Raw genomic sequence first — 24,709 nt, 5'->3', positions numbered from 1 at the left:
TTTGCGGAGAATAAATCAGATTTTAGATCATTTAATTTCACAAAATGAAAATTGGTTATAATATCTCAGAACATATCAACGTATAGTGATTCAGGGTATGGCTGAAAACGAAATCATTAAATGCATAAAAAGGCCCAGATTCAATATAATGAAGCGATTAGTCCTAGTTATTCTCAATTGTAAACCTTTAGTAGACCTAAATAATTTTTATTAATGAATTAAATTCTTGAAATGGATGTAAAGTAAAGTATTTATATCCAAGATGGTAAATATTAACGACACATTTTTTTTTGGGTCTTCTTCAATGATTAGATTATTATTTCCATATATACGTTTGAATTGAACGAGATGGAATCTCAGCGTTGAGATAGCCCACTTCCGGATCATAGATATGAAGAGGAAATGTGAACTCCTTCCTGCAATAAGAAACAAAAATATGATTATCAAAAAGTAAGTACTGCAAAAAAAGAGAAAATAATATGAATATACGGGAGAAAACAGACACCAATGCAAATATGAATTAAAATTTTAAAGGATTAAGAAAAGAAAACAGTTTTTTTGGTTACCTGTTCAAGACGACAAGTGCCATGTTTCCATCCGGGAGCTTAAATGCTAGGTGTTCAACCAACCTATCGCGATCAGCCGATGACCCCACCCTCACCGATCCAGGGGTGATGAACTTACTATTATATAAAAGTAGAAGTTAAATACACAAAAATAAAAGGAAAAAAACATGCATAAAGAAAAAAGTATTCAAATCCCAGCCATGGCGTAGTTTCCTTCAGCAAGAATTCATCTACAGTGTCCTGCACTCTACCCAGGTTAGGTAAATGGGTACCGGCAAGAATTAATTTCTCAAAAGGCTGTGTGCACCTGAATCGGGAGCCTAGCTCAGCCGGGGTAATACTTATAGCAGATCCCGCCGGGAGAACAGTTTTCGGAACTGAAGTGGCTATACCCTGGGTAAATATAGTTATTATTATAATAATTATTATTATTGTTGTAGAACCATCGTGTAAGAAAGTAAAAATAATGTGGTAAACCGTGCACACCCTCATACCCATCCACCTACCCACCCCCCCACACACACATATATATATATATATATATATATATATATATATATATATATATATATATATTTGTGTGTGTGTGTGTGTGTGTGTGTGGGTGTGTGTGTGTGTGTGTGTGTGTGTGTGTGCATGTATGTGTGTCTGTATAGCACAGTTTTGTTATTTTTCATCCAGGAAAGAAAGAAATATCAAACTATACTTAAAATATATCTTCTGTTTTATCATGTTTATGTCATTGAATTTGATAAAACTTATACATGTATATTTTGAAACCAAATTTAGAAAGTGAACGTGGGATCATGTTCTATAGATTGGTGGGCATGATCTTTTCTATTTTCATTAAAACCATGAAAATCTACAGAAGTTAACATATTGACATTCCTTTACTACATTGGTTTATTAAACCGTTATTTCAATAACACAAGATACCAGGGGTCAGTTTCATAAAGCTGTTCGTAAGTTAAGAGCGACTGATGAACCCTCACGCGCTAAACCATGGCTAATTTAATATACCGTTTACCACAGGAAAGGATCATCAGTCCGTCTTAAAGTCGCTTTTAACTTACGAACAGCTTTATGAAACACCCACCAGGAACTTATTCGGCCACCTATCACCTACCTGAAGTGACCAAGATGATAGTACATTGGTTGCTTGTAGAACACATCTTCTTCGGCGTTGACGATGATAGGACTATCGACAAAGTTACCCACCCAGTTTGGTCCTCCAATCATGTCTAGAGCCAGATTCCAGTCGATCCAACCAGCCACCCAGTTGCCCAAATCCTAAGGTATTGACAGTAAGGACAGGTAACGATTCGACCTAAATGTACTGAAGTTATTTTTTTATTGGTCCATGGTTGAACTGTCACAACTGGTTTTCGCCCTTGGGAAATTCTTTTCCGTATGCCCGCTTCCGCGCGTCTAATACGTGTACGTTGATCGGACGATGGTTGGCCTTGCTTCTTACTATACTGTATCTGACACGGCTCACAGAGGTCCATTTTTATTTATTCATAAGCAAGTTGTCCAAAGAAAAATCATCGAAACTTTGTAATCAGTATTAGCCAGTTCTCAACCCTTATACATCATGGCCGAAGATGACAATGCGCACGTCTGGGGACAGCAAATTTATATATTCTGCCCATAGAATGTAAAAGGACTTGCTGTTTCGCTGTGTAATGTTATTGGGGGACATCCCCTTAAACCACAGGGGTCATCTTCATGGATAAAGAGGGCTATTAATTAAGTCAAAAACAAGTATCAATTGAGTGAGACTAATAACCGGCTGAATAAGTGAATAATGTCACAAATGCTACAGGGAAAAACTCATGAAATATTATTGTACAATGCACTTAGTATTTTTAGACCTGTTCTGCTGAGTGAGTCCAAAGTATTTTGATGACAAATATACAAGAATCTCATACAATCGATCTGAAGTTCGACATAGTTATTATTTTTTTTAATAATGATTTTCAAGTTCAAGTTCAATGTCTTTTATTTCCATATCAGTAAAAATCAAATTCATATTTACAACACATAACATTATAAATGCATTTCTAGTCATTAAATATTTACATACATAAAGAGAGCAGACAAAAATGCATTTCATAATTCATGTACAATAATATAGTAGATGAGGAAAAAGGGGGAACTAAAAAGCAAAGCTTGTGGGTTAAATGTCCCCCCCCCCCTGGAACAAAAATTTAGTAGATTGTCTACACGAAGAAGATGATAAAAAAGAGTAATTGAATTAATTAAATAATTGAATACAAACCTGGGGTCGATCTTACTGCGTCCCGAAAAAATATAAACCGGAGTCATATTGAGATTATATTAATTCCCACCCACGCACTGCGAAATTTAACATAAATCTCAGTGGAGATTGATTTTAATATATTGCAGTTCTTTGTAGTTCATCTGATCTTGGAAAGAGTATATGTATGAAGCTGGCTGGTAATGAAGTTGTCGATGAATCGGATTTCCTTGATTATGAAATAGAATAGGGTTAAGGTATAATGTCGAAGCAAGAAGATGTACTTTCGGGGGTGTATGTAAAAAATCATAGGAAACCATTGAATGAAACGACAAGTACCTCGATGATGTTAAAGCTATACGCTTCCCCTCTCTCCCAGCTTCCAAGAATAACTTCCTTCTCCCTGTCCAAGTGGCCCTCGCAAGCCTCTGTTCCTATCATGAAGTAGTCTGGATAGGCATGATGTGTAGCGTTAAGACGACTAGGATCTACCCAGTCATCCCAATACCAATGGATTCCAATACCGGATACGTACTCCGAGGCGAGGGGGTCTTCCAACACCTGCAGGAGACGTTATGAGGTTAGAATATTCAGTTGATGGCAGAAGAAAAAGTGGAGAATGATGAATGAAACCATCGAGTTTGTGAAGAAAATTTCATTCTATCTGTTGATGATTCTTTGTTTGCTTTGCTTGTTGTTTCTTATGAATTGTTATCTCACTTTCTTATGACTAGGAGTTAAAGAAAAATGTCTCCTCCGGTCTAATCAACTTTTCAAGTGCCATCTTGAGATTCAGTTCAACTTTTGAACTTAGTCCAATGAAGTAACACGTATTATTGATCTCAAACCGCGCTTGTGGAAACCTCACCTTAACTTCATTATCAATATTCACTGCTTGAACAGAGAACGTCTTCTTTCAGAGAATGGCATTTGTTACATACATTCCGCGCTAATATTGGTCAGATTGTGCTTAGGGGTAAAGATGTTAAGTATAGTTACCACTTCTGCCCAGCGGGGAAGGAGAAACCTCTGATCATCCAGGATAGTGAGCTGAATCTCAATATGACCTCGTTCACGTAAGGTTGGACCAAGGTCAAATTTGATGAAGTCCCTTTGCAGGCTAGGACTAAAGAACATGGCTTGCCAGCCCCAGTTTGGAAACAGACCCGCAGTAGGTTCGTTGCCTCCGGTCAGACCCCAGAAGGGAATGCCGTAATTGCTGTAAGCTTCTAAAAATCTGGAACATAGAAAATTGAAAGGGTAGAGAAAAAAACGTGCTAATATAAAGTATATAATGGATTTCGAATGGATCTCAGTGGATCTGGAAGATGATGTCTCATAAGGTATCGTATTATGATTTTAACCTCGGGCAACGACCGTGCTCATGGCCCCTCGTGAATACAGTATGACATAGGCTACTAGTTTTAAGGACGCAAGTGCAATTTTGGTAGTTTCATTGCGTGCTACATTTGAAAAACATGACATTGGACTTAATACATATTTATTCCACAAAGTGGTGTGAATCGCCAGTCTCGGGGTGTCCCGAGACTGATTTCCAAAAAGTTGACCTAAATTTTTGACCCCCCCCCCCCCCCCCATTACACCGGAATCTCGGCGCGGCCCGAGACAGCTTTCTGTGCGTTTACACGTACCGACGTATTACAGCTGTCCGAGCGCACGCTGTGTTTGCTGTTTGGATAATCGTTCCACGTGCAGCGTATGCATCAAGCGAACCGGTCTCGGACCAGTCTCGGGCAGGTTTGCGTTTACACCGGCCTTTACACCGAATCAAAAGCAGTCCCAGGCGCCCCGAGACCGGTCTCGGAACAAATCACGAGGTGATCCGAAATAGGTTTGCTCAGAAGGGGTCTCAGGTAGGTTTGTGCGTTTACACCGGATTAGAAACCAGCCCGAGTCTGGTCTCGGGGCGTCCCGAGTCTACTTGGGAAATCCGATGCAACAGTGGTCTTTGTTTCTTTTTAATGAACCTTTCCTTCCAATACCCCTGGATCTAATCTGCTTCTGAATGAAAGTCAGTGAACACATTGTTCAGATTGGGCTCATGGGACACGCTCTACCGGACAACAAATAGTGTGATTATCATGCTTATTGGCACTTTATTATGACTTTCGACCAGAATTGACTGCGACGTGAACCATAAATCCACTTTCGAGATCTCCAAATATAAACGTCTCTATGACACGAATTGTAAAACTCACTTGGCAAGATAGAGTGCCCATGATTTGTAGTATTCTCCGCCAGGCAATCCTTTGAGTCGTCCACCTCCTTTCATTGCACCATTTGTTTTCATCCATCCTGGAGCTGACCAGGCACTACCTATCAACTTGATGGGTCTATAACTCATGGCTGACGCTCGCTTGATCATCGGGATCTGAAAAAGGACAAGAAAGGCGAGGTGAGAGTTTTTCATTGTGATACAATATTTATACAAGTGAAATTACTATCTTGTGGAGTTTGATATTTATCGTGAAATCATTCCTCGATATGGTTTATCAGTTATTTTCTTTCTTAGCAACTAGTATAGGATTATAAAATACTCGCATCTGATTGGCTGTAAATGCTGAAAGTCACTGAAAATGCACTTTGTGAAAATGGTCCACCTCGACACCTAAACATCCTCTTCTTTGTATATACTTATTGTAAAGGGATCTTAGTACGATGTACACGTAGTTGATCTTCATACTACAAACAAAATTAACGGGTAAGATGTGAAATATAAATCATCAATGATTTAAATAACATTGATACATTTCATGAATATGTTTATTTTTGTAATCCTCTAATTCTAGTGACAAGGGCAGTTCCATGGTTACGGAGTGACATTCAGAAGCAACATTTTTTTGCATTCAAACAAAGATGTCACTCATATTTGAATAGTCATTTGCAAAGAAATGGTACCTGACAGTAGTTGGTGAAACACACTTTTCAAAATAATAAAATTCATTATTTTGATCCACTGAATTAATGAGATATGAATATTCATAATCATGGTTACGGAGTGACGCAAAATGGACATGCATATTTGAGGAGAAAACATATTACTCAAACTCTGTGAATTTTGAATTGCTATCATAATTTTGATTTATTGATTGGATTCTATGTTGTTCTGGCTTTAATATGCTGCATTACATTAAAAGATTGGTGAATTATTTCATTAATTGCGATTTAAAACGTAAACCCATTCCCGGTTACGGAGTGACGGTTACGGAGTAACTTGAGAAATATCCACTCATAAAACAACATAAAATGAACTTATATTTAAAAAAAATTGTTTGATCTGATGTAAAATGATGACCTTCAAATTATCAAACAGAAAGTTTCACAAAACAAGCGATAGTTTTCTGTTAAATTGAAATTAAGTAAAAAAAATATATATATATATGTAGTCCCATGTATAGAATTTATTGTATGGTTCTGATTCTCCTATAAGGAGATGCGTAAGAAAAAAATTTGTGGCTAATTATGCTCCCCTTTTGTATTTAGGAAATTCAATATGAGTTTTGACAGAAAAATTTGATCCAGATTTGAAATAGAGCCAATACAAATTTTTGGAAAATGCACTTTTGCTTGGAACTGCCCACAAGAAAATCAATCTTATTTCTTGAGAGGATAGAAAAGCTAGGAATTCTTTAAAAAGAAATGACAATGAGTGTGGTGTTCAACATCACTGCGAAATTGTCATATAGATTTGACTTATGAGTATTCTTTCAAATTAATAATTACTCCTTGTAATTTCTACGACAGTACACTTTCGCACGATGTTTAGAACCTAAAAAAATTAATATTATTAATAATCAATTATATCAGAAAAATAAAGCTCAATTAACCTTAAAATCGGTGTCCTCTGGGGCAAGTTGGAAATATTCGAGATTGAAATCTTCCGGTATTTCGGCGTACGAATATTCTCTGGTCGAAAAATCACAGCTTGCAATAGGTACACGGCCAAATGAATATTCAATTCCTGACATAGGTCAAAGCAAAGACACTGATACTCATTATTTGTTCCAAACAGGGCCTATACACATTTAAATGTATCTTGATTGACTCGAGTGATTTATGTGTGACAAAAGCATGTCGAAATTCCAAGTTCTTCTAATATCAAATCTTCTACCATGAAATTTGAAACATGTCATTCTATGAAAATCAAAATGTACACCAGGTTGGCTATTACAAGGTTTTAAGATCAGCTCATTGGATATATACAAATCGAGTGATCCTGACATCATACGTACAAAGTGAGTTTTTTAATCGTTACATGTGAAAAAATTGATAAATATTCACGTCAAAACAAGTGATCTAGACTCTGTCCCCTCCCCCCCAAAAAAAAGGGATAAATAGATAATATAAATAGATCATTAAAATTTACTCTCCCCCTTATGTATATATATGTATATCTATCTCACTCCACCTCCCACTTTCCTTCCTCAAGGATAGACTTAACTTTGTATTACCATCAGTTGAAAAGTACGCCCTCAGCAGGGTATCTTGCATGGCAGACGATAAGTTGTAGAGATTTAGCGCTGCTGCATCGGTGAAAGAACCGCCAAAACCAAGGATGGTTTGGTACCTGTCCGATCTGTCAATTGTGATCGTAATGCTCGTATCTGGTACTTGAAATAAAATAAATGAAAAAAGGGAGACTAAGTAATAAAAGGACACCAAAGACCGAAAGTAGCTTCTTTTCAGTTATCATTCTCTTTCTTTCACTCAACAATTGGGGATACCTTCAATTAGAACAATTTAAACTTACTTCCAAAAACTTGCCAAAAATGGAAATGACCATTCTGAGCCAGTGGGAGCTATATTTGTGAGGAACAGAAAAGATTTTCTGACAAGCAAAAAAAAGGGGTAATTGATCCCAAAGAGGACACAAATTGCTTGTAATTCGAGCAAAGAAAATCGGATGATCATAAAAGAGTGGGTATATCTCAGATAAGGGACCTTGTATATACAAATTTATGGAAATTATTGTGGTAGCAATATTTTAGCTGGTAGTTATGCATTCATCGTTAAATGGAATAGAAATTCACAATTATTATAAAAAAATATACAAAATATCCGTTTTGATCAAATTACGAATACGAACATGTGGTATACATGGTATATGGTCTGATGGTGGTGTCTAGAAAGATTCAATACCAGAGTATAGTCTTATGAGCTCACTTACTATTAGGGGTTGGTCGATTTCTGATTGGCATCTCTTCTTTATCCAACCTAAAGCCTCGCTTTCCAGAAGTATACACTACAAAGTTTTCATCGTCGATGGTGTATTCTTCGATGACGTCACAATGAGAGGCGGAGCACTCACAGACGTAAGAGCTTGTGTCGGAAAACTGACGAAATTTGCAATCATTATCTGTATCATGGGAGATCAATATAATGCTGACTCACAGGCAATTATGTTAAACTACAATTCTTATTCGAGGAATTCTCCTGGGTCAAGTTTCAACAAATAATTTATGGATTAATCTGGAGATAATGCCATAGCTTAAACTAGACCTACAATGTAAAGACAATGGTGATATCTTTCTGATTATTACTCATAAAAAATCACTTTTCCGTCGTTGCTGGTAACAGTATAGATACATCTATTGGTGCCCTTCATTATCTTGCACTACGATCCACCCCCCCCCCCCCCCTCTTTCTTCCAACCAAATAGTTACCCAAGTTATCAACAAAATTGAAGCGCTAGATTTGAGAAAGTTTAGCTTCCTGAACCAGAATACACGCTCCGAGGAAATATACCTTTTTATCTATATATGAAATGACACATTTCGTAATCTGGTTTGCAGTCTCAATTCTCATTATTTGATCAAAGTGTAATCAACAGTGAACTACTATTGAATTTGACCCTAGAATCTCCTCCATTTGGCATGTTTCTTTCGATAAATTAACAAACACAAACAATATGTTCAATTTGCGTGTTGATTTGTACTATGTATGTTGACCTGTACGATCATGTGGGGTTTTAATATGGCCAAATGAACTTTTCTAGCGCATATCACCCACATAATAGTGTCTCAAAGATATAGATTTAGGTGAGAATATAAAAAACATATGGCCGGTACATGAAGATAAATATAAAGAATGAACATAAAAATTGAATGAATGCCTAAGTTTTATTTTGACATTTATTTAAGGTAATTACCAATTTAATATCCAAGTCTTTTCTCTTCTAGATTTACAAAATAAGTCGACTTATTCAAAAATATTTTATAATTTATCTGTATAATCATGTCCGTAACAAGTAAATGTTATTTTCCAAAAATATTGATTTGGTAATCGTGGATCGAAAGTTCATAATCTTGAAAAACATGAATTAAACCCCTAATCAATAAACTTTGGACATCATAATTTCCCAAATTCCATGATCCTTAGTAAGCTCCAAGAAGAAATGTTTGTATATTATGAGAGTTTTAATCATTCGTTTATGAAAAGGCTGGTATAGTTGTTTTTGTTTTTTTTTTCTTTTTCTTTTTTCTTTTTTTTTAGTTTTGTTTTGTGTTTGTTGTTGTTGATGTTGTTATTGTTTTACTTGGGGATCAGTATATTCAGCAGCGCCGAACTACATCTTTTGTACCATCTAATCCTATAAGGTAATTTTAACAGCGGGTTAAAAAAATTACATCATAGTTATATCTCCGTTTTTCATGTCTAATTACATTTCGAGTTTAGACCTACCACTGAAAGTACAAAACGAGACTACGATTTTAGATACCAACTGCCATTATTTCGGGTCATTTATATGAACAAATTTCATGCAATATGATATCTGAATTTTTGGAGATCGTGCCATTAAAATAACCATAATGACGAATATAGATTGGTTTCGTCACGTCTCGTTTCAACTATACGTAATCACCAAAGCGTTAAAATGACGTCACATTGGTACAAGTTGAACCTTGGAAAGTGCTATAATTGACAGATGATAGCTGAGAAAAACAGACAGAACGGGAAAATGTATCGGTATTCTTTACAGGCACGCTTAGCATATGGGTTTTTTCATGCCTTATTAAAACAGTGCCATTATTTGCATTACATAAAATGTGTATCGGGTTGTTTGTTTGGCCGTGGGTATACAGTACAACATGTTGTTATCATTGCTGTTTGCACTTCTCATAACACAAAGCTGTATTATACATATAATAGGCGGCCTTTTAAATGAAGTGTCGTTGATTAATAAGTTATGTCAGAACGTCACATCTATACATACATGTGAGAGACATGTACTGGCCTCTAAACATTGCAGCATTGTATCGCAGATACAGTAGAATGTTACTGAAAGAAAATGTAATAAATAATATTTCATATTGGCATTGGCGGTGTCGAATGACACATTTTGTTTTTGCATCGATCAAAACTTTAAAATTGAAAGAACTATTTGAATATTCTTCATTTTATTCTGCACCTACTGAAAACAAAAATTATTATGATGAGTGAAATTGGACCCAAATATATTTTCAATGATATTGTTGAAATAAAGTGATAATGATAGTAGTAGTGTTGGGAGTGGTGGTTGTGGTGGTGGTGGTGGTAGAAGTAGTAGTAGTAGTAGTAGTAGTAGTAGTTGTATAGTAGTAGTAGTAGTAATAGTGGTGAGAGCAGTTGTATAGAAGTCGGAGTCCTCGTACTTTTACTAATTCAACACTACTACTACTACTACTATAACTTTTACTACTACAGCTACTTCTACAACTAACAGCAATGAGAACGATAATAATTAGTATTCATAATGCTAATAATCATCATGATAATTTACATTACAAATACCAACACCAATAGTTGAAAAACATGCTTTTAAAATATAATTATCATAATAGGTCTAATAGTGGAAGATAATTAAAGAGATGTTCTAGGCTGTATGATATTTATATTTTGAAAAATAGAGTGAAATTCACAATGCAAAATGCTTAAGATTTTATCAAATTCGGATAAAAAATAACGAAGTTATTGAATTTCAAAAATTTGCATTATTTCGGTGAAATAGGTATAGGATGTATTCATGAATATTCATTAGGTGGGCTGATGATGTCATGTCCCCACTTGTTCTTTTGTATTTTATTACATGAAATGAGGTTCCTTAAAAAATGCCAAGAATTAAAACATTTGGATTGACAACTGATTAAGTGCATTAGTTATTTATTGCTGAAACTTGTTTCATCATTAATGGAGACACAACATTTATACATGTATGAAAAAATGAAACAATCATTATTTCATGTAATAGCATAACAAAAAGGAACGTGGGGATGTGACATCATCAGCCAACCTGATGAATATTCATGACGACGTGCATATATATGTTTTCACAAAAAATTGCAAAACTTTGTTATTTGTTATCCGATTTTGATGAAATTTTCAGCATTTTGCTCTGTGAATTTTACTTTATTATAACTTTTTAATTTATTTGGATATAAATACCTTCAACCTGGAGCATCCCTTTAAGAAGCTTCCTTAAAATGATTATGATAAATGACATGATGCTTTTTTTCAAAAATAATATATGTTTTTCATACATGTTGACGAAAGAAAAAGTAACAGTTATGAAGCGGCATAGGCTACACTTATTTTGGTGTTATTTGCGAATGGAGATATTTTTATTGCTTGATGAATGTGCGTTTATGGGTGTGTGTGTGGATGGGTGTGTGGGTTGTGTATTTCTTTTAGGTGAGCGTATTTGGATGTGTGTGAGGATTCGTATGCGTAGGTTGGTGTGTGTGCGTGTGTGTCTGAAAGCAAAACCGAGGGAGTGTATGGGCGACACTTTGGAGGGAACATGTAAGATAAGACATTCTTGTGTAAGTGTTGGTAATACAAGTACTTGATGGCTTGAGTGTGCGCCATTCTAAACGTTCAGCGGAATTACACAGCGTACTATATATCTCTTATAAATTCTTGAATAAAGGAGTCTTCATTTTTCTCCCCCCCCCCCCCTTGGGTGAAGATCTACAAATACTTAATATTAAAACCAAAATAATTCAATAAAACAGTAAAAAAATGTAGAACACATTAATCTATTGACGGGTTGATTGATAAACGAATGAATAGAGAATAACGAAAATTAAAAACCTGGATATATTTTCGAGGTTGAGTGGAAAAATTCAGTTGAGAGTTTAGAAGCACTTAACCGGAAGTGAGAACAAATTGTACACTTAATTATCAATTATACACTTAATTGATTTACGATAACTATGTAAGTGTGATCTATTTTTCAATAAATTACATGCCCCCTTTTTTGCCTTATTGGTCAATGCCTTTTGTTTTTCTATCAATTTTCTTTTCAGTAGCAATGTAAAGTCAGACTTTTCCACAACAGAATTATTACCCATCGTAGATGTAGTCATCTAAATATGTGATTTATAGAAGTAAAAGATGCTAATTAACAGGATAATAACTGTTCTATTACCAACCTGTACCGCTGACAATCCCAGCAAGGACGAACAACAAATGCAAGAAGATGAAATCCATCCCGGAATAAACCTTCCTCTACTTCCAAATCGAATATTCTCCTACAATACACTGAGGAACATTGCAATGGGGGTCGATCGTTTGAAAAATTAGCAATGGGGGTTAATTAGAGCAAGGCAAGTGATGCAATTAGAAATGGTATACAGACGGCCCTATAACTCCGCTCTTCTAAGACGCTCTTAAATCATGCAATGGGGTTTGTTCGTGAGCAGATTAAAATAATGAAACAGCCGTATGATATGATTCTAAAGAAGTGTAATCATTAACAGTTTTATCATGCATGCAACATCGATAGAGTCGTTCTTGGAGAGAATTGTCGAACGCTTGAAATGATTAAAGGATACCTAAAAATAAGCAAAATCGAAGGACGATATTCCATGCCTGCATTGTATTCAAGTGAATTGCTATCGAAGCATTTTTTTAGATAATAAAGATAAGCTTGATTGAAAAAGTCTCCAAAGGGTCATTGACAAATATGATTTTGCTACATAACCGGATGCTCACTTTTTTTGATAAATGAATTAATAGATGGAAAGCTAACTTTCCTGTAGTATTTTTTCAATTTTTACAACGTACTGTTGCCATCCGTGAATCATGTGATATAAAGTAGGTATAATTCCTGTATTTCACTCCTGTCATTTTTAAGAAAGTAAAAATGTGACGCTATTCCATTCGACTGTAACTGTTTTATTGCGTTAGAGGATCCAACATAATATTTGCAAAACTGCGTTTTCTCATTTACTTGATTAGCAAACCGTGATATGCACAGATAAGAAGCAGAAATATATGTGATTGTATTTCACTCGTTCATTTTCTTAATGGTTGATGTATTTCAAATGAAAATGTGAAGTTATACATAAACAAGCCTAGCTTTTCTCCATGCCTTGAAAAATAAATATGAGGTAAAGATAAGAATATCAAAACAGGTGTCTGTCTTCGCAAAACACTCACGATACGGTCAACGACAATTGGCTATACAATTACAATCATTTTCCCGGTAAGCCAAACAATAAGCCGATTAATTTGCACCAAAATAGGCGGTAACCTAACGAACTTTAATCTATAATTGAATTTTTTAAACATTGTTGAATGTTAGATTAATACTTAATTTATTTTTAATTTTTATTTTATATTAGTCAAAGATTCTATTCAGGATTACAAGATCAGTTTGGCATTATGGTCCTGTTTAAGGATATATGGTAATGGTTTTAGATGTAATAACCAAGTGCAACATAGCAATGTATTCTGAATGATCAAGGGAGTCTGCAGGATGTTTTCATATTGGGGTTTATTTGTAAAGCAGCTTTATGACGTGAACACTCTAAAAAATAAAGTGCTAATTCAGCATTTAATGGGCTTGTATAGTGACTGCACTTTGAGTGCTAATTTAGTCATTCAAATTTGAACTAGAGAATCAGCATTCAAAGTGCAGTCACTATACAACCACATGAAGTGCTAAATTAGCACTTCATTTTTTAGAGTGAAATCTGAAAGCGTTTTTGTTTCTTAGGTAATTGTATCAATAGTCGTATGCGAGCCTCTCCCCCACCCCTCCCCCATTCCTCTCTACGTGAATATTTTCCTTCTCTTTTTCTCGATCTTCTTCTATCGATCCCCCTCACGACCTATAACTACCCCCTCTCTCCTTTCTCGCTTTCCTTTATGTTATCTTTCTTTCTCTCTAACTCTCTCTCTCTCTCTCTACCGCTCAATCTGTCCTCCTTATATTTTTTCTATTGAGAACTTAAGACTTTCTGTAGAGATTTAAAATAACTTTAACTGTAATTGTGGATAATACTTACCTGCCCTTTTCGCTCATCCACGAATATTAGAGAGGGGTGCATAGTGATGCATCCTTTCACACACACGCACAGACACCCCTCACCTAGATACGAACACACACTTACGAACCCACATTTGCACACGAACATGAAAACCCCGTAAATCCATTTACCAATACGTACCTGATCTTTTCACTCATCTATTTCAACATCCTTAAGCATCCTTTGAAACACACGCACAGACATATCCACCCTCACCTAGACACGCACACTCACACTTACAAACCCACATTTGCACACGAACGTGCAGACCCCGTCAATCCATTTACCAAATCTTTTATACGATGATTATGATCATTCTCTTACCTTCTCAGCTTAGCCATCGATTTTAGCATGAATTTCCCAGGAATTTTTTTAAAAGTCATATATAAAATTGTGTCGAAAAAATCCGAACGTGATCAAAAGAATATTTGAATTTCTATTTTTTTTCCTTTCAAAGTTCAGAAGAATATGCTTTTTTAAAGTAAACAATATCTACGATTATTTCAGAGTAGTTTTTCAATTCACAGAGTTGTCTTTCAAAATTAATACACACTCTACAAAATGACGTGCTAATTTAACATTTTTAAGCTAATTAAAAGTAGCTTGTATACTGACTGCCCTTCAGAGTGCTAGTTTTCTAGTTCAAAATTGAACTAATAAATCAGCACTCTGACGTGCAGGCACTATACAAGCTCCCTACAAGTTCTAAATTAGCCCTTCATTTCTTTTTGCAGTGCATAACATTTTTGTTCGTGGTAATAATATTGTGAAATATCAATCTTGTTATCAATCATTGAATTTCCAACATTTAACTGAGCAGATAACTGACCAGTTTACTTCATGTGGAGTCAGGGACGGCGCCATTATTCAATCATTTACTTGATAACGATTACACCACCCTCGTACAGGTGGGTGTTTCATAAAGTTGTTCGTAAGATACGAATGACTTTACGAACGACTGGTGATCCTTTCTTGTGCTATGTGATATCCCTATGTAATTGAGTTATGACCTAAGAACATGTTCCAGTCGTGCGTAAAGTCGTTCGTAACTTTACGAACAGCTTTATGAAACACCCACCTGATCTTCCTGTCCTCCCTATGTGTACCAAAATACACTTTCGCCGCCCTTCTCATGCCCGTTTGGAAGAAATAGATCAAGTGCATATCACCATATCATCCTTTAATATGGGTTTTCGTATGAACACAGTAATGACTGAAACATCTCACGAATCTAAGTTTGTTGTAGAAATAAACATGATAATTTCACTTTATTACGATTTCAGTGTTTGTACAAGTTATGCAAATGAAAAACAAACCAAAAGTTATATGATCAACACAAGAGGATAAATTGGTTATACAGTTTTGCAAATAATAACACAAGATAACACTCTTAAAGAATACTAATGGAAAAGCCCAATGTGTTGGTGAATATGTATCCGACCGAGAAATAAAGTGTCAAAATCATCAAATTGGTTAGGTTCTAGTAGAATTTTAGTTTATTTTTATAAATCATGTAATTTTCAATCAGCCACACATCAATCAACATAGTGGTTATTTTTCTTAACAGTAAGAGCGTAATGATATAATGTTGTGATACGCTCGTGCAATGTTTACTTATTCTAAGGGTGCTCACATTACGTCTCATACATAATTTTCAATATATAAATTTGTTTCAGGAATCAGTAGGAAATTGCCAATGCTAGATAGACAATTAAACTACTATTTGATTTTGTATACGAAGTACTCTTTTAAAGAAGTGCGGAATGTTTTAAGTCCAGAGACTTGATCAATATTTGCAAGCATAAGATCAATTTTAGTACAAACATGGCGATAATTTGCAATAGCAAGTTCTGAATTATGCTCTTTTGAAAAATGCTGAAGAGTGGTTTTATTTGGAGTGTGAAATATCTTCTTTGACAACAAATTGAGTTACATCAGTGTTGATTTATACATTATGAGGGGTAGCCTTGTTTTATACCCTTAAATCTGATTTCAGTCATTCAGTGAAAGTTTTAGTGGTTTGCCCCTTGGATTCCAATATACACACTTAAAATGTTGGAAAACATACTGCCCACTGTATTGGGTAATGTTTATTGGTATATATATATATATATATATATATATATTCTTGACAGTTATCAAATTAAGCAAATCTATTACCCAATTATTAGTATTTATAACCCAATTATGCATATTTTAACCAATAGTAGTGTGGAAAGTATGTTGCCCAGGGTTGGTTAAAAGTTGGGAATTTTTTGCCTATTTTTAAGAATATACTTGAATGCTCATTCGAGTCTCTTACCCAGGTGTCATTCAAAATTTAAAGAATGTTACATTTTGCTTTGTGCTTCGATGAGCGAATGAAAAGATGATTAAAGTGGTCAAATAGTTCTTAAAGGCCACGTCACCTCTAGCATCAAATTTATTTGGTTTGACAGGGTTAGCGTTCAACAAGAAAAAAACAGTAACGCGAAATTCATTGAAATGAGCCATGTTATAAGGTCGTTACTTCATAAGTTTTGCTTTTGTTTGATAAAACGAAGATGGCAATGCTGTTATTTTTATCCCATTTCCAAGAAAAGTTTTTGTTGTTACTCCGTCCATGAAACTAAACTTGTTTGAAGTGGTCCTTTAAAAACAACTCTTTTTCTATACATCTTACTATGATCAATGCGCTCGCTTCTTTGAAGGATATAGCGAAGGAGGGATGGCGAAAAATTCTATAACAGCGCGGTAATACAAATATTATCGATAAACAAAACCAACAAATGTTATCAAAACCTCTCCCATGTGTGCCGGTGATCGATTTACATTCATCCTGTCAAACTTCGGATTAAAACCATCGGAATTGGAAAGACTTCGACAGGGAACGATTAGGTATTCTCACCAGTCTCCCAAGGCCCATATATTACATCAAAATTCAAATTGACGTATCTTCTACGCTTGAGGACATAGAAAGAAGCGATTCCATGATGCATCTTTTATGCAACATGTAGAATGTATAGGATAATCATGAAGAATGGATTCCCAATTTTCCATTCAATAACAGAAGGCGACAGTTCCCCTTTAGCATTAGATTACTTTCTTGTTTATTAATACATGTATACATTGAGAAAAGCACTTGTATTTTCATTTCATGACTATAAACTTTTTGAGCTCTAATGTGAATAGTATTTATTCTTTCAATTCGCAATAGGGTATTTTCCCTCACTGTTGATTTTTTTCAAAATAGATAATGAATCTGCATGGCTTAAATGGAGATTGCTAAAATGACTTTCTTTCTTTCTTTTTTTTTGAAGAAAACGGTTATTTGAGAATTTTAGTAAGCATTTGATTTTTCTTTTAACGGCCAAGTATGGAAGCTTAGAATAGTGTTTTTAATGTTTTGGCTTGTAATTCACACATGCAAGAATATGAAGATTTTGAAATTAATGCTGTTATTATCGGGATATATATTACTGAATATGAAATGGACATGGTGATTCATTCGACATGAATTTTTCATGATTTTATCTTTATATTATATAGGCTATTATTCATACAGGGTCGTGTTGCTCATATTTTACAAAATCACCAGGGGACTTCAACTATTTTTTTTTATTGAAATCAAAGATACTGATGTCATCGACATAGTACGAGTCCATTTTGAATCTTTGTAACATTCTACGACTCTGTGTACAAAATTGAGCTATACACTGATGATCAAGTCGTTTTATCTCATTTACCGTAGGTATACGCTTTAATACAAAATATAACAACAAAATAACAAATATTATTTTTATTTAGTGATGGTTCAATATGTAATTATCTTTCATTCGATGAAGAATTCTTTACATTCTCGTAATGAAATACACAAAACTAATCAAAGTAAAATTGACCATAATTCTGTTTAGAACTCTAAGAAGGTAAAACCATGGTAAATGTTCAACATCATAGTGCAACGTTTATATTTGATTTCATTTGAACTTGCACCCATCTTTGCGTGCTATTTAGAATTCCGAATGAAATGAAATAATTTGAATTTTGACATTAAATCTCAAATTTTATACCCAGTTGAAACAAACAAATGGCTAGTTGGAATCAATTTGGATCCGTGTAAAATCTTCTGAAGGATCTAAAAATCATTGAAAAACCAAAGATTCGTGCAGTGGTGATAAACTGGATATAATGATAAAAAGTTCATTAAAAAAACGAAGTCGACTATTCGAAAATGATAAACTTCATGTTTATCACCTTACATAAAATAGGCCATATACTTTTTACAAATTTACGTAATATCGTTAATCTGGTTATAGAAGGGATAGCTTATGCAAGTGATGAGCGAGCCGTCACAGCCTATATACTAAATGATGTTGCATATATCTTAAAATTAAAAAAAATCCCATTCAAAACATAATAGAAATATATGTTTAACCACATAAACTTTGCAGAATGCATGATGAGCACAGTATCAAGGGTAAAAATGCCGCCCACTTTTCAAAAGCCAATAGGTTACCAGGAGATTCGTATACATTTGGATTCCGACTGTGGTAAATAAATAAGCACTGTTAATGTAAATCATACAGTGCGTCCCAGAAAAAAACGAAACCGAGATTCAGCGATGATTTATCATAACTTAATCATAAATACAATAGACAAATGACATACCATTGTAAAGCTGAGAATCTCTTCTTTCATCTGATATTACTTAGATTATTTCTCATTCACGCATGAGTGAGCAAAAACAATTCGAATAAACGATGCCAAAAACTCATTTGGGGGGGGTATCTAAATTTCAAAAAGATACCTTAATCACAGAAATAGTCAAGAAGGAAAGAAGTTATGATCCCTCGAAACAATGCTTGTATTTCCATAATTTCATCAAATAAACGTGCTTTCATCGGTTTCCCACAAAAGCTATCGCACGGTAACAAAAGACTTAATGCATGGCTGATCGTCAACAAAACGGAGTGTCGAGTGAGTTTGGACGCTAGCCTGTAAAACCTCTTCATTTTATGAAATTATTTAATTTCAAGCCTTATTTCAAATAACCATAACTTTGTTATTTCTTGACCATTTTCTGTAATTGAGGCATCAAATTAAAGAGCAGATATTGAACTGTTTAAAAATTGGGTTTTATTTTTAAAACCCAGATACGGCCCGCCAAGTAACTTGTTGGTATCCCCTGTTCAAATTGCTCACTCATGCGTGAATGAGAAATAATCTAAGTAATTTCAGATGAAAGAGGGGTTTCTAAGCTTTAAAATGGTTGGTCATTTGTCTATTGTTTTTGTGATTAAGTTATAATAAATCAACGATAAATCTCGGTTTCGTTTTTTTGTGGGACGCACTGTATGTTTATTTTCTGTATTCGTCTCCTGATACTTTTCACATATTTATGGTCTAGTGAGCTCCGATCAAAACCTGGCATGAATTGAATTCATTTTTAATGAAATTGAATATTTTTAAAGCAAAATGTTTCTTCACGTGTTGTACAAAATATGAGGTCAAAATATGTCATGGTTACATTCGCACATTTCACAATAAGTGCAAAAATGCTACAATAAATTTCTGCTAATTTAGCATTATAAATGGCCATGTTGACTCCTGTGCCTTTTGAAAAGGGCCATGTCTCCCGCTATGTATGTTCACCCATGCAAGATTGGCTAATAAAGGTAATGTGAATTTGACCATTCCTATCAATCTTAGTACCATAAAACATGTTTCATTGACAACTAATGGTGTCTGTTAAAGAGGGGAATATTTTTTTATATAGAGTATATGGTGAAACGGCAATTTTTTGTACACATCACTTTGTATAAATTCAAAGATACCTTACTGTTGTTGATATAAGAAACAAGTAACATACAACGAAACCCTGTAAATGCAAGCTGTATAAAATGTGCATAATGTTTTCACAATGATATACTGATTTATATAATTGCACTTGAATTTCATCAAAATATATTTTGTCACTTCCGCTATATAGGCTGCACTTTTCCCGAGAACAATGTCACACCGTGGTCTCGGATAGGAGATCACAGCTCTGCATGGAGTCATCATGTTGTAACAAACAAACACACGCTGGACTGAAAGTCTTTTCCCCAGGATTTGCCACAGAATGATACGAGTCACGATCAAACTGACTAATGTATTCGTGCTGACTAGGAGAATACATCTTGACTCTTCCATTTGATCTATTGCTGTCCACACGATCCTCATCCGATTGGACCCTCTTTGTCAGTCTGTCTTTGAATCTTTTCTTCCTCCGTTTCGTCTTCCAAGCTCGCATGTGCCTCCTTGCTTTCTTAATTTTCCATCTCCAGTACACACCAACAATAGTTAATAGGAGAATCAGCCACCCGAGGATCAGGCCGATCACTCCTCGACGGCTGGCAAACGAAGAGCACATGAAGTTGTTCCTGTTTTCCGCCAACCTGGCAACTGACTCGCCTCGGAAACCTTTAGGTTGATCGCACACCATGCTTTCAAACGTGGTCGGAAGCCAGGTTTCCAAGTTTGGAGGGACCTCTTCTCCGTTCCATAATGCAGCGTATATATCATCCATCCAAAGCAAATGGCAATCACATTTGAAGGGGTTTTCAGCTACATCGAAAGTCTCCACAGGCGGTAGGGAATTAAAGATATCTTCTTCCAACGTTACTAGTCGATTCCATGCGAGCGAAATAAAAGTAAGATGTTGATATTGCACAAATCGCGTGTCTCTTGGCACGACTGATATCTGGTTGTTGGTCAAATCTAGAGTTTCTAGATTCGTCATATTCATTAACTTAGGAAATTCTGTCAGAGCGTTGTTTTGCATTTCAAGGATCTCCATATTAACACAAAATTTGAATGTTATGTCTGGAAGTGAGCTGATTACATTGTCGGAAAGGTACAACTCGCGTAAAGTACTGGAAGTATGCACAACCCAATCAATATCACTTAGGTCATTACCTGAAAAGTTGATGGTCTCCAGAGCTTCGTTTGTCGAGAATATTCCTGCTGGGACGTCGGATATAAAGTTGTTGCTAAAGTCTACGGTGTGTACATCAAGTGATCCCTTTAGGAGCTGCACTGGTAGACTGCTGATTTGATTGTCACTAGAGAGTAAGATCTCGAGAGAATGTAGGTTTTGAAAGACATCGTGATTTAGTTGCGAGATCTCGTTGGATTGGATCTCGAGCTTCTTCAACTCGGTAAGCAAATCAAAGGCACCCTTATTGAATCCCTGTATCATGTTGTGACTGATGCTTAATCTGTTCAAGTTCAGTGCGGGTAGCTGAAACCAATCACTGATGTGCAGTTCAGGATCATAGAAACCCAATTGATTCCAAGACATGTCCATCTCTATAAGAAACTCATTAACAGTGAACACACTTCTACTGACATTGCTGATCGAGTTGTTTTGTAGGTTTATGTAGAGTAAAGATTGAAGATTCGTAAAGGTGTCAGATTCAAGGATTTCTAGGTTGTTGTGTGCCATGGAGAGAGCTTCCAGTTTAGATTCAGGATGGAATTCATCTCTGTAAATCCTTTGTATAGCATTCTCATCTAGTTTAAGGGTATTCAGTGATCTTAAAAGTCGTATATCACTAGGAATACTTCGTAGGTTGTTTCTGCTAAGGTCAAGAAATGATATCTTCTCCAAACCTCGAAAAGCTCCAGTCCGCACAATAGTTATCTCATTATTTGCGAAAGATAGTTTTCGAAGTTTCCGCAAGTGGGTGAGATTTATATTTTCTTTTGATATCGCTTTAAATGCATTGTCGCCACACAACAGCACACGAGTAGAAACGGATAGATTTTGATTTAAATAAGCAATTCCCCTTCCGGTGCAATCTACTTTGTCGTTTATGTGATCACAGTCACATCCGTCAGGACAGCGAAATGGGGCGGTTATTCCCGGAACAGTACGGGAGAAAAATAACAGAATTGCTAGAAATGAGATGAATGCTGTGTAGAAGGTATTGTTGAGTGAGCCATTGATGAAACTCTTTTGACGCAAATTGATTAGGAGTAAGGAATAAGCCATGGCATCCTCGTGAGCCTTAACATGCTTTTTCGCTGCTTCCTCATGGCATGGTTTCAAGACAAATGCCGCTGCACAAAGTAATATGCATAATCATCCCATGTTTTCCTTTTCTAATGGACCTATCATTAATATTACATGTGATATGCGCATTTAGGTTATACATAGCTGTATGACAAGGTTAAAAACAGATCCAAAGAATAGAGTTCAATTGAACCACAACATGATGACGATGTGCTATTGGCGACATTCTTTGGAGGAGCCAGCAAGCAAAGTGATCAACTCATCGCTTGTATTCATCCCATTATATCAATATCCAGAAATGAATAAGACCGAAGTTGTCAATTTGACCTTCAATGACCCCCATAGAATGCTCCTGTCTTCGTCATCACCTTTCAAAAGTGGTTAATACGTCTGTCACGTGGACAAGTCGTTGTTTGGGATAGGCGACTCGTATGGGACATCATTATCCAGCGCCACTGGGCTCCTCTCTCGCATGCTCCAATGCCGCCGGTGGCTCGCGAAGCTATAGTAGATGGTTATGCAGATTAAAGCACCGAAACAGCAATGTCATCCTTTTCGAACCCGCCACATGGCGAAGCTATTTTGTGAGTTGGAGAGTTACTTCCACAGCTGCTGCGTGGGTTCAACTGGTCGCACACCTGTATGGATGGATGGATGGTTCAAGTCTGTTCAATCCCTCACGTTTGGCGCGGGTAGAGACAGCGGGTATCACGTCACTTCAGATAAACAGAATCTCGTTCAATATTCACCATTCACAGGGCTTCTCTCTTCTTCTGCCTACCTGTAAATAAACAAAACATGAGTAAAACAAAGATAGAATAAGTAGTAATATTAGGCTTCAAAAAAACCTCGAAGATAGCCCGGCTTTCCTGCAGAAAAATAAAAGTCCATTAAATTCGATTATGCCAAAGTAAACTTTATTGTATGTTCCTTATCCTCTGTTTATTTTACTTAAGATTAAAAGAAAAAAAAGTGTCTGTTGCAAAAAAAAAAATTAAGATTGACCAAAATAAAATCTTGTGTAAGCTCTAATCATTCATTCATGATGTGATTCTGACGATCTCTATAGTTGTCTCCACATTGTATTTTCTGAAACATTTCAACTAAAGCACCTTTATTTTCACTTAGAGAGTTAACCTTTAGATGTACAGGGCTGCAGCTTATGAGCGTTCCTTGTATATCTGACACTGTGCGGGTTCTTATGAATGACGTCACTGACCAATATCGGCTTTGAACAGCACCAGGATAGTAGACATCCTAAAACCAAGAGTAGGCTAAGAACGTTGCATCACTAAGAATTAGGGGCGATTCCAGAAGTTTGCAAATGAGGGGGTACGAAGTCATCAATTTAAAAATGGAGGCACCGCTTCTCATAAAAGGAAAGGAAAAAAATACATTTGGGGACAAAGGGGAGTCTGCTGTGCAAACCCTTCACTCGAGTAAAGGGTCTGAATTGCAGCCTACTCATGCCTTGTGTGCTGAAGGCTATGTGCTAGTCTTTACGTGGAGACTCTCTTGTTGATCAAAGTTTCAATCAGGGTCTGAACCTGCAGACTAACAAAAGGGTGCGTGAGTCCCCTGTACCCTCGGATTTACGCCTCTATAGAATAGAGAAGAATCGGGTGCTTTTGAAGAGTTTTATATTTCTCTGAAATAATGGTCAGAAGGTTTATTTACACTGAATACTGATTATCATCCACCAAAACAAAGAATAGCCGGCATTTTTCTTTAAACATTACTCTAAAGGGGGCTCTTATTTTTGATATCATAAATCTGGACTTCGATAGTATCTTGTCAACTGAAACTTCGATACTATACTTGAAAATTGCCTGACCGTCTATATGGGTTTCACTCTTTTCGATGACACATAAATGACATAATCCATTAAAACTCCTTCTTAACACAATATTGTCTTAGGGCATCTTAACACATTATCATCATTATGACAATCCTTAAATAGGGAATTTAATATTGCAAGAACGTAGAAATCTTTGGTAGCTAATCACATGTCAAGATCCATTAGTGTTATTTTTAAGAAATAAAATTTGATCTCAAGAATTATTTTTTACTGTTTACAATGTTGCATGATGGGATTGAGAAAGAAGTTTCTTTATTCTCCATGGTGTAAAAATGCAGGCACTAATCTTAGTGTAGATTTGTTTCTGAATGATACGGCTCGAGATATGCCCAGCACTGATGCAGTTCGATCACTCATTAGCGTAGGCATCCAACTGAGTCAATGCAAATATTATAGAGGTCTCTTGGTCCCCTGCGGATTTCCAGCTCATCCCTACGAGGAATTATAAAATCATATTCTAAATAATAGAAATGTCTTCTAGGAAAATATTTTGAGGTCATGTGAAAGCTGTGAAGAAGTGGCCCAGGAGATAATTATCTATTGATTTCAATATCCACAAGTCAGTTTTGACGTTTTAAATTCGCGATTTCTATTCTTAATAGGAAAATATAATTGCAGAAGAGATCTGACTCACAACTGCAGCAAGTTTAAAAGAGCATTCGTCTTATTATCAGGGTT

At 35.7% G+C, this 24,709-nt stretch overlaps 2 protein-coding genes across 2 annotated transcripts; both read right to left on the bottom strand.

Moving 5' to 3' along the window:
• Nucleotides 1–15: 15 nt before the first annotated feature.
• LOC121415673 (lysosomal acid glucosylceramidase-like) lies at nt 16–12,722 on the bottom strand. The gene is made up of 10 exons (XM_041608976.1): nt 12,258–12,722; nt 8,015–8,203; nt 7,299–7,457; nt 6,675–6,808; nt 5,046–5,218; nt 3,826–4,063; nt 3,166–3,387; nt 1,693–1,856; nt 567–683; nt 16–416 (listed from the first exon to the last, which is right to left on the bottom strand). The coding sequence occupies exons 1-10, from the start codon at nt 12,313–12,315 to the stop codon at nt 317–319; spliced, it is 1,554 nt and encodes a 517-aa protein (XP_041464910.1). The 5' UTR covers nt 12,316–12,722; the 3' UTR covers nt 16–316.
• A 6,742-nt stretch (nt 12,723–19,464) lies between these two features.
• On the bottom strand, nt 19,465–22,242 carry LOC121415671 (leucine-rich repeat-containing G-protein coupled receptor 5-like; the record flags this gene model as incomplete). The annotated part of the gene is made up of 1 exon (XM_041608973.1): nt 19,465–22,242. A coding segment is annotated over one exon (2,112 nt), but the record flags the coding sequence as incomplete, so codon positions are not given.
• Nucleotides 22,243–24,709: the final 2,467 nt, after the last annotated feature.

This window comes from Lytechinus variegatus, chromosome 5 (genome assembly GCF_018143015.1).
Source record: "Lytechinus variegatus isolate NC3 chromosome 5, Lvar_3.0, whole genome shotgun sequence".
Taxonomy (NCBI): Eukaryota; Metazoa; Echinodermata; class Echinoidea; order Temnopleuroida; family Toxopneustidae; genus Lytechinus; species Lytechinus variegatus.
This window is presented reverse-complemented; position numbering and strand designations above follow the sequence as displayed.